General features: G+C 47.4%; 2 protein-coding genes across 2 annotated transcripts in view; one reads left to right on the top strand and one right to left on the bottom strand.

Moving 5' to 3' along the window:
- Positions 1-491: 491 nt before the first annotated feature.
- On the bottom strand, positions 492-13,625 carry RAB19 (RAB19, member RAS oncogene family). Its single transcript, NM_001035040.2, is given in 4 exon segments — positions 492-2,126; positions 7,689-7,872; positions 10,350-10,562; positions 13,573-13,625. Coding segments are annotated over 3 exon segments (654 nt in total). The 5' UTR covers positions 10,551-10,562; positions 13,573-13,625; the 3' UTR covers positions 492-1,857.
- The window catches only part of SLC37A3 (solute carrier family 37 member 3), a 69,422-nt gene continuing 63,990 nt past the window's right edge, over positions 10,556-15,987 (top strand). Inside the window, exon 1 of the mRNA XM_024990553.2 lies at positions 10,556-10,734. The gene's annotated coding sequence lies outside the window, so the exon portion shown is untranslated. The remainder of the gene's footprint in view (positions 10,735-15,987) is intronic.

Genomic DNA, 15,987 nt, shown 5'->3' with positions numbered 1-15,987 from the left:
CCAGACCACCAGGGAAGTCCAGCCCTTTCTTTAGAAGGAGAGTATGTATGTTAAAAAGGTTAGTCTGCTTTGATGCATTTGTTCCTTCTGGCTTATAATAGATTTCCTCCCTGTTTCCAAAAGGTAGGTTGTTTCGTTTCCACAATAAATACACATTGATGTGAACTAAGATGTAATTAATTCTCCGTTGGCTCACTCCCACCCTCACCTACCCTCTGTATAGTAGCAGTTCTCAAGATTTAGTGTGGGGAGAATCACCTGGCAAGCTTGGTGAAGTGTGGGTTTCTGAAAAGATTCTGATTCAGTGGGTCAGCCTTGGGTGTCAGGAATCAGAGATAAACATCCCCTGGCCACTCTCAAAGGTGTGGTTGGGGAACCCCACTTAGAGAAGTGTTGCTCTATTATACAGTCCAATGGCTAGATGGTGTGAGCCGCACATGTAATTTAAAATTTCTAGTTGTCATATTAAAAAAAGTAAAAAGAAACAGTTGAAATGTTAATATATATTTTATTTAACCTAGAAAATCTAAACTATCATTTTAACATATAATCAATATAAAATTTATTAGGAAGATAGTTTACATTTTTTTTTTTTGTACTGTCTTCAAAATCTGCTATATATGGGGTGAGAGTGGGAGAGAGGTTCAAGAGGGAGGGGACATATACCTATGGCCGATTCATGTTGATGTATGGCAGAAACCAACACAATCTTGTAAAGCAATTATCCTCCAATTAAAAACAAATTAACTAGCAATTTAGAAAAATCTGGTATATATTTTACACTCAGCTCATCTCAAATTCAAATTCACCACATTTTAAGTGTTTAGTCGTCATACGTGGCTAGTAGCTGTTTGTTTAGATCTGGTCTCAGCCTATGGATAGTGATGCTAAGGTTTGAAATGCCTGGGAACCCTCACCTGGACCCTGGGTGAGCCCCTCATAGACATTTCCCCTTTTAGAACTAGTTTTGTGGCTGGACCAGCCCTTGTAGTTCTTATTAGGATTGCAAGACATCCTCAGCAACAACCCTTGGGGAGCTTTGAAAAAACGAGGTTTATGACTTACAGGTTCCACAGGGTACATGGCTTGCCCCAGCCACACAGTGAGGTTAGTATTGGTTTGATACATGTCTATGAGCCAATTTAATTTCAATTCAGAACTAATATTTGATCCTGCAGATAACTGGGTGTTTTAGAAAGAAATCATATGCATCTCCTACATCCTAGGAGTCTGGTTCAATCAGCCCAACTAGGATAAAGTGAAATCCACTTCTCTCTCCATCACATGGCTCCTGACCATTTGGCAAGACAGTATTTATGGTCTTCAGCTCAAAAGGCTTTGCTCCCCAAACTAAGCCTCAAAGTGTGAATGTCAGGAAGCAAAAGTTAACAACATCTGGTCATCATGGCAGGCTGTTCCCCCATCCTCCTGTGTCCACACTGTTTTAAACCACTCTGGAATGTTCCAAACATACTCTCGATAATCCTCTCTTCTTCTTTCCTTCACTGCTCACTTCTCCAAACGAGAGGCAAAGTTCAGGAGAAAACAGCTGGAGGGCTGGGGAGACAGAAGGGGAAAGATGCACAGAAAGGGAAAAAAAGAACAAATCTTGTCCTGCCACCCCTGGGCCTCGAGTCCTAGGAAAAGTCAAGAGAAACAGGGGTGTCCTCTGTTGTCAGAATCAGTGTCCCCTCCTCTGGTGTGAACTGAGGCCAAAGGGCGCCCCCCTGACCCCCACCCCAGGCAGGAAGGAGTAGAAACAGAGGCAAGTCCGGTTACTCAGCAGACTCGAGGCCAGCAGCTGCCCTTGGTTTCAGAGGTGGCCTCTGCTGGGTGTGACCTGCCTGGGGAACCCTCTCAGCAGGTGCACTGATTCTTCTCCCTCGGGGCCGGGGCCATGAGGACTGGAGTGGACTCCAGCGGGAGGCTGCCCGGGGCGCCCTCCCCGTACAAGGGCAGGCTGTGGCGGGCCATCAGCTCCCTAGCCATCAGCACGAAGACCTCGTCGATGTTCTTGGACTCCTTGGCAGATGTCTCCAGAACAGCCAGGAGGCCGTATTTCTCAGCCAGGATGCAGGCATCCTCAAAGAGAACGTGGCGTTTTTCCCACAGGTCACACTTGTTCCCTGGGAGTGAGAGAGAAGCAGATATTCCAGGGAGTAACTTCCTCTGGTTTTTTAAAAGGTGGAATTAAAAAGAACATTTTAGTTCAGCAGATGCCAAAGAAAGATAGGAGACAGAACATCCACCTAACCTAGGAAAGGAAGAAAGTGAAAGTGAAGTCTCTCAGTCCTCTCTGACTCTTTGTGACCCCAGGGACTGTAGCCTACCAGGTTCCTCCGTCCATGGGATTTTCCAGGCAAGAGTACTGGAGGGGGTTGCCATTTCCTTCTCCAGGGGATCTTCCCGACCCAGGAATTGAAACCCAATCTCCTGCATTTCAGGCAGGCGCTTTACCCTCAACCGTTACACTGAGGGAGTAAGAAGAGTTAAGAAGTTAGAGAAACAGAGCAAATGGGAAGCAGAAAAAGATGCAAAGCAGCAGTCTTCAGGGGGAGAGCAGGGCGTCTTATGAACGGTGTTCAGAAATTCGCGATGAGGTAGTACGCCGAGGGTTTAAACGGAGACTGAGGAGCTGGCCTCCCTGTGAACGGCTGGAGTTGAAGGAACACGACAGCTAACGCACAACCGTCTCTTTGACTTTTGTACAGTGGTGACGTGGCCTCGAGGGGCTGGGGTAAACTTTTGGGAGAGAAAGACTCCTTTGTGTGAAGAACCGTGGAGATGGAATGGGAACTGTGGTGGAAGGGCAGGGACACCTCTGTGAGGGAATGACACCGCTGACTATCCCAGATTAAGGCGAGGAGGCCACTGACAGAAAACAACAGCAAGACCCCTCGTGTCAGCCCTCGGGGTTGGATGCGTCACAAACCGGAACACCGGGGACACTTTGAGATCATCTCTGGGGGCGTTTCTGGAACCAGTTAAGAAGTGAGGGCAGAGACGGTTGTTACAACAGACACACGAGGGAGTAAATGACCAAGAAACAGTTGTGAGATTCCCAGAAATCCCCCCACATCTTGGCATCTGTTTCCCTCCTCTGCCCCACCTGTTTCTGCAGAGGAGGGAAGGGGGGTGAAGGGCGGGGCCATATGGGCGGGACAAGGAGGGCGGGGTCATAGGGGGCGGGACAGGAGGGTGGGGCCTAGGGGGCGGGACAGGAGGGTGGGGCCTAAGGGGCGGGGCCAGCAAGGGAGGCGAGGGAGGTGCAGAAGGGAACTGGCCCAGGCATGGTGGCTTTGCAGGGCAGCTTTCGAGGTTCTTCTGCTCCAAGATATTCCGGGAAGCCTGAGAATTTAAAGGATACAGCCCACCTTCCTGGGGAAACCTCCAGTGAGATTAGAACTGCGTGGTTCCCCTCGGTGAGATGCATGGGATTCGCACCTAAGCTTCATTCCCTGGAAACTGCCGTTGGTGGGGTTTCCTTCCCTGCCTGCTCAGCTCTGTCATTGGCCGGGGGTGCGGGGGGCGGGGGGGGGGACCCTCGGAGCCTCTCATTCAGCAGGGCAGGACAGTTTCCCTGGGTTGAGGTCTCAGCACTGTGCTAAGTGCTTTATGTGTTCCTTTATTTAATCCTTTCAATTCAACCATACCTTTGAAGCAGGTGCTAGCTTTATAGATGAGGAAGTCAAAATTCAGAGAAAGGGATGAACCCAAGTTCAGACAGGCAGGACAGAGAGGGAGATTTGAACCCAAATCTGTTTGACTGCAAAGTTCAGGCACTAGAGTGGATGAGACACTGCTTCAACCAGAGCTTCAGGGGACCCTGGGTGACTGTTAGCCTGACCAACTGCTGGAAAGTGTTTGGAAAGGAACTGACCCCATGGAGGCTCTAGTTCAAACCCTGCCTCACCCATCAGTAAGTACCTTGACCCAGTTACTTAGCACCATATTCAATCTCCAGAGGCTTCGATTTCCTCAGCTGGGAAACGAGGATGGTGGTCTCTGCTTCTTTGGATGGTTGTGAGGGTTAAATGAAGGGACTCAGCGGATTCAGAGTGGAGTTTAGTACATGTCACCTGTTATTACCTCTTCTTACCAACCCTCCTTGTTCCCACAGGTCAGGAGCAACTATCATGAAAGGTGTCAGAGACCTCGGCCAGTGTCCTCCCTGGTGCTTCGAAGAAGTGGTTATTGAGGAAGAAATCTAGGCCTTTTGGAGGTGGGTGGGGAAGGATCCGTGTTAATTTGTGTAAACACAGAATAAGTGCCTTTAGAAGTGTCCAATAGATCAGAAGTCAAATCAAAAAAGTTTCTGGTTCCAAAGGGGACCTTTGGCTGAGAAGTAAAAAGAAGAGACATTCTTCCCCAAAGAGACAAGTGGTCCTCTGTGTGGAGGCCACCTGGCCTCACTAATCTCTCTTTCCTGGTTTCAGGCATGTGGGGAAAGACACCATCCCTCTGAAAAAAGGAGGGGACTAAATTTGAGGCACGTTTTCTTTGGCTGGCCGTGGATTAGGGGCTTCTGATCTGACGCAGCAGGAAGGGATGAGCCCTGTTGAGGCTCTTGGAGTGACTTTGATTAAGTTACAAGAAGCAGAATGAGTTACAAAGCAGCATTCTCCTCAAGGCTGTGCATACAACAGGGGCTAGTTGTTGTTGTTCTGTCAGTCAGTCGTGTCAGACTCTCTGCGACCCCATGGACCACAGCACGCCAGGCTCCCCTGTCCTTCACTATCTCCCAGAGTTTACTCAAACTCACATCCATTGAGTCAACGATGCCATCCAACCATCTCATCCTCTGTCGTCCCCTTCTCCTCCTGCCCTCAATCTTTCCCAGCATCAGGGTCTTTTCCAATGAGTTGGCTCTTTGCATCAGGTGGCCAAAGCTAGACTATGACTTAGAGCAGCAAAGACAGGGGAAGAGTGGTTCTAGAATAACAAGTCCTTTCTGGAGTCTGGATGATGATAATAAATGGACTGAGTGTGCCAGCGATGTGTCCCATCAGCGGAGGTCCAGGGTGAGCACCTTACCCCAGGTCCACCTGCCCAGAGGCTGGCCAGCAACCTGGGCCTGGCTTTGATGTGAAAAGAAGGAATGGGACAATGGGGTTTCCTTTCTGAGGAATGTGAGCTAGAGGGTATGAGAGAATGAGGGATTTTGTGGCAGGAGCAGGCTGGGGATGATGCCTGGAGGAACCCAAGAGGGAGGGCTCAGGGTGAGAGAGAGTGGCCAGCCCACACCCCACCCCACATGTAAGAAGCAGCTCTGAGAGAGGAGATAGATGCACAATAGTGGAGGAAGCTTGCCAGGTGGCTCAGTGGTAAAGAATCCCCCTGCCAAGACAGAAGACATGGGTTCGATCCCTGGGTTGGGAAGATCCCTTGGAGTAGGAAATGGCAACGCGCTCCAGTATTCTTGCCTGAAGAATTCCATGGACAGAGGAGCCTGGTGGCCTACAGTCCATGGGGTTGCAAAGAGCACAGACAGTGGAGGAGCCTGGTTCATCGATCCCAGCCTGAGAGGAGGGTGGCCTGGCTCCATTGTGGCTCCTCCTCTCGGTGAGTTTGGTTGCTGACTTTTCCTAGGTCCCAGGGACTTGTACCCTCACCATAAGCCCCCCCCCAATTATTTAAGGGACATTGATGAGTGTGTTCCCTCAAACATACTTCTAGAAGGAAATCCCACCCTTTATGACACACTTACTATGTGCCAGGCACTGTCAAGCAATGCATACACTTTTTCTCGCTAAATCTTTACAACCCCAGTGAATATTGATCAAATGTTATAGATGAGGAAGCTAAGGTTCAGAGGGTAACTTAGCACAGAGCTAGGATATGCTTATCAATGGGTAGCTCTTTCTTAGTCCCACAGCAGCTGTCTAGACCTTTGCTCTGCAGACTTTAATTTGCACAAGAATCTCTCTAGGATCAATTCATCCAGTAGATCTGGGGTAAGGCCTGAGATGGGGCATTTGTAACAAATGTGATGTGGATGCTATAGATTTTTAGGGAAGTGGAAATACACTCTGTGATATCTTCATGATGAATACTTGTCATCATATACTTATCCAAATCCATAGAAAGCACAACACCAAGAATGATTCATAATTTAAACTATGGACTTTAGATGATTATGATGTGTCCATGTAGGGTCATTCTTTGTAACAAATGTACCACATTGTTAGGGGACATTGACATGGGAGGGGCTATGCATGTGTGGGGACTTCCCCGGTAGCTCAGCTGGTAAAGAATCCTCCTGCAATGCAGGAGACCCTGGTTCAATTCCTGGGTCGAGAAGATCCCCTGGAGAAGGGATAGGCTACCCATTCCAGTATTCATGGGGCTTCCTGGTGGCTCTGATGGTAAAGAATCTGCCTGCACTGCAGGAGACCTGGGTTCAATCCCTGGGTTGGGAAGATCCCCTGGAGGAGAGCATGGGAACCCACTCCAATATTCTTACCTGGAGAATCCCCATGGACAGAGGAGCCTGGCGGACTACAGTCTGTGGGGTCACAAAGAATCAAGAGTCGGACACGACTGAGTGACTAGCACAGCACATGCATGTGTGGGTACAGGGGACATATGGGAAATCTCTGTATCTTCCTCTCAGTTTTGCTAAGAACTTTAAACTGTTCTGAAAAAATAAGTCTTAATACAACAAACAAAAACCCGGTGATGCTGCTGCTGCTGGTCTGCAGGCCACACTTTGAGTAGTGAAAACTAAACCAGGTTGCCAAAATGAACGAGCCACCTGGTAGACAGTAGTGTCCTCAGGAGGGGTGGTGCGCTGCTTGCAAAGCTAATGCTGTAGGGAACTGACAGTATGTTGTGCTCCGTCACGTCCGACTTGTTGCAACCCCATGGACTATAGCCCACCAGGCTCCCCTGTCCATGGGATTTCCCAGGCAAAAATACTGGAGTGGGTTGCCATTTCCTACACCAGGGGATCTTCTTGACTTAGGGATTGAACTCACTGTCTTGCGTCTCCTGCATTGGTAGGCAGATTCTTCACCACTGCACCGCCTGGGAAGTTACCCATTTGCGAATATACAATGGGACTGCACCCATTCCAAGCTGCGAGTTCACTTAGTGTAGTTGAAGTTGATGTTAATTTTGATGTGAACTTGTTTTTAAGATTTGTTTAGGATCTTCGCAAGTGTGAGAAGTCATTCAAGAGTGTTGTCAGTCATAGTCATCTGAGTGGCTCAAGGGATTAAGAGCCATCTGAAGCTATGAAACTCACACTACAGAGTATTTGCTGTGTAGTCTGCAAATATGTGTGTTGAATCAGCCAGGGTGCACCTTCATCTATATGTCTCAGGTTTTTGCAATGAGAAACTCTAGGGTGGGGTCTTGGAGTCTATATTCCTTTTTTTTTTTTAGGCCTCGCAGTGCAACACGTGCCATCTAGTTCCCCACCCAGGGATTCAATGAGTGTGCCCTGCACACTCAAGAGTGCAGAGTCTCAACCACTGGACTGCCAAGGAATCTGTATTCTAAACAAATTCACGCCACCCCCACTATCATGCTCAAGCAAACCTGATTGGAATTTCTGGCCCAGATGTTTTCTGAGGTCCTAGCCTCCACGTGTGCTGTTATGACTTCCTGTTCCACTGTCATTGGAAACCCGGAAAAAGCTGAGCATGGGGCGTAAAGGAAAGAGAAATGCCTTGAAATCCACATACCAATCAGCATGATGACCAAGTTCGCTGCTCCATATTTCTCTATCTCGTGAATCCAGTGAGGAACAGACTCGAACGTGGACCGCCGGGTGAGGTCGTAGGCGATGATGGCCGCGTGGGCGCTGCGGTAGTAGCTCTGGGTGATGGTCCGGAAACGTTCCTGGCCGGCGGTGTCCCACACCTGCATCTGCAGAAGGTCGGGCAAGGGGGTCTGCATGAGGAGTTCCCGTGTCTGATGCTCACCTAAGTTGTTTCCTGTGTCTCACTTCTAGAGATCCAGACTCACGAGGTCTGGGGTGGGGCCCAAGAGTCTGCTTTTTTCAGAGGCTCCCCAGTGTCATCTGGATGTGCTTTCAGGTTGGGAGTCATCACCTAAGGGACCCTTCAGCCTGAGAGGTGGATCCAGGGTACTAGGATGTGGTGTTCTTTGCCTTTCCAGCACACTCATTTCCTTGTCTAGATTTTGGATTTGTTTTTTGACCCCGGTAAAGGTGAGGGCACTGGCTAAACTGCTTTGATTTTGAAGGACCACTCAGTCTATGGTTTAGAAGTTCTATGTTTAGAAGTGTGCCCATAATTATTGTTTAGTCGTGTACAACTCTGTGACCCCATGGACTGTAGCCCGACAGCTCCTCTGTCTATGGGATTTCCCAGGCAAGAATACTGGAGTGGGTTGCCATTTCCTCCTCTAGAGAATCTTCCTTACCCAAGAATCAAACCCAGGTTTCTTGCATCTCCTGCATTGGCAGGCAGATTCTTTACCACTGAGCCACCAGGGAAGCCCTTGTCCTCATAATACTACCTTCCAAATGAACAACCCAGGCAGTGGTACAAATTTATATTCCCTCCAAAAGTGTTTGAAGGTACTTATTTTTTCTTTTAGGTTTAAAAATTTTTTTTAAATTTTATTTATTTATTTATTTTTGGCCACGTTGGGTCTTCACTGCTGCGCAGGTTTCCTCTAGTTGTGATGAGTGGGGGCTATGCTCTAGTTGCCGTGTGTGGGTTTCTCCTTGAGGTGGCTTCTCTTGTTCCAAAGCACGGGCTCTAGGGCACTTGGGCTTCGATAGTTGTGGTTTCCGGGCTCTAGAGCACAGGCTCAATAATTGTGGCACACAGGCTTTGTTGCTCTGGGGCATATGGGATCCTCCGAGACCAGGGATCAAACCCATGTCTCCTGCATTGGCAGGCAGATTCCCACTGTGCCACCAGGGGAGCCCCAGTACCTGTTTTTTTTTTTCATACTCTCACATTATTTATAAAGTTTATTTTTTAAAGAAAGTTTTCAAAGATACACACAACTAGAGAGAATAAAACATTGAACCCTCACATAACCATATAATTATCAAGATTTTCCCACTCTTGCTTCATGGAGTCCTTTCTGTTGATTTATTTGAAATATTATTTTGAAGAGAATCCCAGACTTTGTGTCATTTCATGCCTATTTACTGGAGAAGGCAATGGCACCCCACTCCAGTACTCTTGCCTGGAAAATCCCATGGACGGAGGAGCCTGGTAGGCTGCAGTCCATGGGGTTGCTGACGGTCGGACACGACTGAGCGACTTCACTTTCACTTTTCACTTTCATGCATTGGAGAAGGAAATGGCAACCCACTCCAGTGTTCTTGCCTGGAGAATCCCAGGGATGGCGGAGCCTGGTGGGCTGCCGTCTATGGGATCACACAGAGTCGGACACGACTGAAGCGATTTAGCAATGCCTACTTACATACTTCCTTAATAAATGGACATTGTCTTTCATAACCATAACACCATTATCACTGCTAATAAACTTTTCAATAACTCCTTAGTATGATCTAATATTCAGACCAGATTAAATTTTCCTAAATGGTTCCAAAATATCTTTCTACTATTGTGTTTAATAAGGATCCCAAGCAAAACCCATTTATTACATCATCACCAACACTTTTTGATCCTTTTTTTTTTTCTTTTTGATCCTTTTTAATCAAATGGGTAAAAGGTATCTCAGTGTTAATTTCGTTGCTTTAATTATAAGACACAGTGGGTACCTTTACTTCTTTGCATAAATGTATGAGCCAGTTTGCATAAAAATTATGAAGTAGTAGTTTTGTCATATCTGTGAATTGCCCACTTATTGTGTTTAGTTGTTGGTCTTTTCTTTGATATTTATCAGAGCTTTGCTGCGTGGCATGCAGGATCCTAGTTCCATGACCAGGGACTGAGCCCATGCCCCCTACAGGGGAAGCATGGAGTCCTAACCACTGGACTGCCAGGGAATTCCCTTATCAGAGTTCTTTTCATGTCAAAGAAATTAGCCTTCTGTGAGTTCCATATTTGCAAATGTTTCTTTCTGGTTTGTCATTCAGCTTTTGACTTTGTTCATGGTATTTTTGAGTGTGTAGAAGTTTGACCTTTATATGATTATATAGAAGAATATAAATTTGACCTTTAGATATAAGCGTTAGATGGAGCAATATTTTCCTTTATGGCTTGTGGGCTCTTGTCTTAATTTTAAGCCTGATTTTCCCCTTCCTCAGTGAGAAAAGTAAATACTCCCATGTGTTTTTTTTTCTGGTATTTTTATGATTTCATATTTTATATTTACATCTTTTATTCCTCAGGCCTGTGTTTCTGAGTCAGAGTCTGTGGGTAAAAGAGGCGGTCCCACCCCTGCGCCCCTCTGACCTTCACTTTCTTGCCGTCAATCTCCAGGGCACGCACAGTGAAGTCGACCCCGATCGTGTTCTGCTGTGCCTCCATGTAGACCCCGGACTTGAAATGCTGCACAACACACGTCTTGCCCACATTGGAATCCCCGATGAGGATAATCTTGAACAAATAGTCAAAGTTCTCATCCACTGTCCTGGCTGAGCTGGAGAATTGCATGGCTCTTGCCACCTAGGATCAAGGAAGAAAAGAAGGAATTTAGCCTATCTTTAGTGAACAGCTACTGGCGGCCACGAACTATTCTTGGCACTCAGGATTCAGGACGGCACAAGACAGAGGAAGGTCACTGCTTTCCTGGCACAGACATCCTTGTGGGAGGAGAAGGACATTAACTACTGGTCAGGTAAGAGGGAGCTGCCCCCACAAACCCCACCTGTCCTAGGTGAGTTGATAGTACTTTAGGAGTGGCCTTGGAATGAAGGGGTTCTACGGTCTGGGCCCACTCTCAGATGGTAGCATTGACTGGACTTCGCTGGTGGTCCGGTGGTTAAGACTCCACGCTTTCAGTGCTTCCACTGCAGGGGGCGAGGGTTTGATCCCTGGTCTGGGAACTAAGATCCCACACACCTTGTGGCCTGGCTCGGCAGGTGTGTTTTACCTGCCACTTATCAGGTGGACTGACCGGTTCCTAAAGGAAATCGACTCTGAATATTCATTGGAAAGACCGATGCTGAAGCTCCAATACTTTGGCCACCTGATATGAAGAGCCGACTCACTGGAAAAGACCCTGATGCTGGGAAAGATTGAGGGCAGGAGAAGGGGGTGACAGGATGAAATGGCTGGATGGCATCACTGACTCAATGGACATGAATTTGAGCAAACTCTGGGAGATAGTGAAGGACACTGCAGACCCATGCTGCAGTCCATGGGGTCGCAAAGAGTTGGACACGACTGAGCAACTGAACAGCATCAGTTGCGGAAGGCGGGCCTGACTCTCAGCCTGTCTCCATGTCACACGGGAGGAAGACAAATTACTGGAAGTCTGAATGTCCAGGCAACCAGCAACAAACGCCAAGGATGCTTGACAGAGAAGTCAGTTTCAGAAAGGCTTTTCTTGTCTGGGAAACTATGATTTTGAGACTACTCAAAATGAAAAGTGTGGGGAATTCCCTGGTGGTCCAGTGGTCAGGACTTTGCACTTTCACTGCCCAGGCCTTGGGTTCCATCCTTGTTCTGGGAACCAGAATCCCACAGGCTGTGCAGCGTAGCCAAACAAAACAAAAGAAACAAACAAATGAAAAGCCCAGTGGTTCGAATGTTTGTGCTGTATTCTGCCACAGGCTGGAAAAAAAGTTTCTTATGACAGTGTTTCCCTAACTGACTATCAGAATTTCCTGGGAAGGTAATTAAATAATTAAATATACAGGGACCTCCCTGTGGCTCAGTGGTAAAGAATCTGCCTGCCAATGCAGGAGACACAGGTTTGATCCCTGGTCCTGGAGGATCCCATATACCTCGAGCAACTAAGCTCACGTGCTGTAACTACTGAAGCCCGTGTGTCTGGAGCCTGTACTCTGCAACAGGAGAAACCACCGCAAGGAAAACCCCGAGCATTGCAGCTAGAGAATAGCCCCTGCTTACTGCAACTAAAGAAGGCCTGCATGCAGTAACGAAGATCCAGCACAGCCAAAAATAAATAAATAATAAAAGAATTTTAAAAATATATGTATATAAGATCCGTCTAGTCAAGGCTATGGTTTTTCCAGTGGTCATGTATGGATGTGAGAGTTGGACTGTGAAGAAAGCTGAGCGCCGAAGAATTGATGCTTTTGAACTGTGGTGTTGGAGAAGACTCTTGAGAGTCCCTTGGACTGCAAGGAGATCCAACCAGTCCATTCTGAAGGAGATCAACCCTGGGATTTCTTTGGAAGGAATGATGCTAAAGCTGAAACTCCAGTACTTTGGCCACCTCATGCAAAGAGTTGACTCATTGGAAAAGACTCTGATGCTGGGAGGGATTGGGGGCAGGAGGAGCAGGGGAGGGCAGAGGATGAGATGGCTGGATGGCATCGCTGACTCGATGGACGTGAGTTTGAGTGAACTCCGGGAGTTGGTGATGGACAGGGAGGCCTGGTGTGCTGTGATTCATGGGGTCGCAAAGAGTTGGACATGACTGAGCGACTGAACTGAACTGAACTGATATATACATATATATTCCGGAGCCCATCTCAGATCTGCTAAACAGATGTAAAAACATGCACACACACTCCCAGGTGATTTTGATAAGCAGCCAGGTTTGGGAAGCATCAACCAGTACGGTCAACCACCTGAAACTTTATTCTTGCCCTCAGCATCTCTGCTTAAACATCCATCCACACTTCAATATCTCAGATCACAAGGAGCTCACTACCTCCTGACAAAAATCAATTTTGTGTGCACAGCTCTTATGTAGGGTTGAAATCTATGTCCTTGAGGTTTCTAACTGTGGACCCTCACGCTACGCCAGGATTCTTACTCCACATGACAGCCCAGCAGACATTTGGAGCAGCAAGCAGGTCCCCTTGAAGCAGATATCCCAGACCCTTTGACTGTTCTTCAGTTGTGTTGCGTCTCCTCATCAAATGTCTCATAAGAATACATGAAAGCTTATCCGTTTGATAACTAAATTTGATGTGCTGCAAATTGTCCCTGTCTATGACACCCTTCCTCATTTCTCCCTGGAGAATTCTTGCCTGGAGAATCCCAGGGATGGGGGAACCTGGTGGGCTGCCGTCTATGGGGTTACACAGAGTCGGACACGACTGAAGCGACTTAGCAGCAGCAGCAGCATGACATCCTTCCTCATTTCTCCCAGTTTTATTTTCTGGTCTTCTCAAAAGTCATAGAACATGACAAGTCTGTATCATCACACAAATTAAAATCTATACTTAAAAACCCTAAGCTTTAAATGAATGAAGGAGGTTCCCTGAAGCTACTGTGGCTGCCTGATCCAGCAAAAAAGAGAAACAGCCAAACCACTTTTTCCCTCTCTGGCTTTTCAAATAAAGAAAGCCATTCTACTTCCGGTGTCTAACCACTGTCATGTGAGCTGAAATCTGACTTCTCCCCTGACCTCGGCCGCCTCCCCCAGTAAGTCCTCAGGCTTTCCGCACAAGCCCCCTTCACACGCCCTGCAAGGAGAGAAGAGCCACGTCCACCCCCTGCAAAACCCTCCACCCCGCAACGTCCACCTGTTGCTCACCTGTTGCTCACGTCTGCCAGCAGGTGTTTGCTCTTTCTCCTGCTTTTCCTTTTGGCCCTCCGTGCCCCTTCTTCCTCCTGCCTCGAGGTGCGGTGGGAACTGTAGTTCTGTTCCCCAGGTGTCAGGTTTAGTGGCTCGAGAAACCGAAAGGAAAGTGTAAACCTTCCCTCCGTCTCCCCCTCCCCCGCCATCCGGAGGAGCTGCCACTGGGTACAAAGCGCGGGGTGAGGTCCTGGCCACACCCGCCACGCTAAGTCAACTTTCCTCTGAGCGTGGAGCATCCCATGTCATCCATCACAGCCCGAACGAAAAGGACTAGCCAGCTGTATCAGCCAACACCTACTGAGCCGCCCTGTTTCTTTTTCCTGCTCGCCTTCTCTTGGGTGGCCCCAGCCCCCATTTTTCCTGGTGTCCCCTGTTTGCCTGGGGTGGGGCTGGCTAGTTGAAGGACAACAAGTTAAAGGGGACTACAGACCTGGGTTTTGAGTCATTTAATTGTTTTGTGGGCTTGAATAACCTTTGCTGAGGTGTCACTGAGCGAAAGGAGGTGATCCAAAGAGAAGACTGAAAAACTAAATTGGGAAGATCCCCTGGAGAAGGAGATGGCAACCCACTTGGAAAATCCCATGGACAGAGGAGCCAGGCTAGCTACAGTCCATAGGTCGAAAGAGTCAGACACGACTTACCACTATCTTTTATTTCTTTCAAAGCTGAAAAAAAAAGTTTCCTTCCCCCCTCAAAATCTACCCCAAAACAAAGGTTAATTTCTAAGAAGACCTGGCATCTGTCAGTCCCCGATGGTGGCCATGGAAGCATCGAGCTGAATTGAATTTTCCTTTTTGACTTTCCCCTCACAGAGTCTGGAAGAGTCTCTGCTTCTCCTAGCCTGGGAACTAGCTCGTCTCCACTACGTAGAATGTGCCGAGTAGGCAGTTAAGCCACAAGCACCACATGCAAAACAAAACATCTGGATTGATAAAACACGAAACTGGTATAGTGTTTTCAAACTGTGGGCTGAGACTCATTATGAGTCATGAAGTCAACTTCAGTGGGTCGTAACCAGCATTTTTACAGAAGACATGAAGAAAGCAATTCAGAATGCATTCCTGTTTTCATGAACTGTTTGTGTCAGTTGTGAACAGGGAGGTGTGTGCTGGGGGTGATGTAAGATGCGCTTCTTACTGCGTGTAGAGGCCTGGCACCGAAAGAGAGGACAGTTGATGCACTACACAGCATTTCTTTAGAAAAACTGTAAATTATGATTTATCTTATCCAAAGTTCCATTTACACATCACTTGCAGGAACCTCTCTTAAATTTAAACAAAAATTTTGATTAGCGTATAATTGCTTTATAAACTTGTGTTAGTTTCTGCTGTACAACAACAACGTGAATCAGTTATATGTATTCTTATATCCCCAGGAGGGCTACCCAGGTAGCACAGTGGTAAAGAATCTGCCTGCCAATGCAGGAGACACAGCAGACTCGGATTTGATCCCTGGGTTGGGAAGATCCCCTGGAGGAGGAAATGGCAACACATTCCAGTATTCTTGCCTGAAAAAATCCCATGGACAGAGGAGCCTAGAAGGCTATGGTCCATGGGGTCACAAAGAGTCAGACACGACTGAGCCAGTGAGCACACACGTATCCCCAGGAACCTCTCAGGGAGGATAAACCCAATGTTGGCAGGTAGAGCAAGAAAACAAACAACAACAAAAAACACTGCCAAATACTGCTGCTGCAGATCGTGTTTTGAAAGCCATGGTCATGTATATGGGGCTTGAAAATGAAGTATAAGTCAAGATCCATGGCAAACGTATGGGTAGGGGCAGGAAATAGAACCCATGAGACGTGTCAATGAGGTTAGGTGTACAAATGTTTTCTTCTTCTCATATTGATTACTGATAAGGGAAAACAGCAACAACCAAAACCAGCTGACTCAGACTTCCCACTTGGGAAGGTGTCTAGAAGTAGAAATCAAATGGTAAAATGCCTAGATGGTTATGGACATAAGGAGAAATGCTGCTTTTCCCTACCCCAACCCTGTTCACCAATGTTGACTATAAGTGCAAAGAGCTGAGCTTGGGCTATGGGGGAGATGCATTCTTGACATGTGTGGTGGTGATACAGTTTACATACTTATTTTATACACACACACATATATATGTATGCATGGTAAGTCACTTCAGTTGTGTCCAACTCTTTTGTGATCCTTTGGAATGTAGTCCAACAGAATCCTCTGTCCATGAGGATTCTCCGGGCCAGAATACTGGTGTGGGAGACTTCCCTGGTGGTCCAGTGGTTAAGACTCCATGCTCCCAATGCAGGGGATCCAGGTTTGATCCCTGGTCAGGGAACTAGATCCCACATGCCACAACTAAGACCTGGTACAGCCAAATAAATAAATACGTTTTAAA

Source organism: Bos taurus, chromosome 4, assembly GCF_002263795.3.
Source record: "Bos taurus isolate L1 Dominette 01449 registration number 42190680 breed Hereford chromosome 4, ARS-UCD2.0, whole genome shotgun sequence".
Classification (NCBI taxonomy): domain Eukaryota; kingdom Metazoa; phylum Chordata; class Mammalia; order Artiodactyla; family Bovidae; genus Bos; species Bos taurus.
Note: the sequence above shows the minus strand (reverse complement) of the source record. Positions and strands in the feature narration are given on the sequence as shown.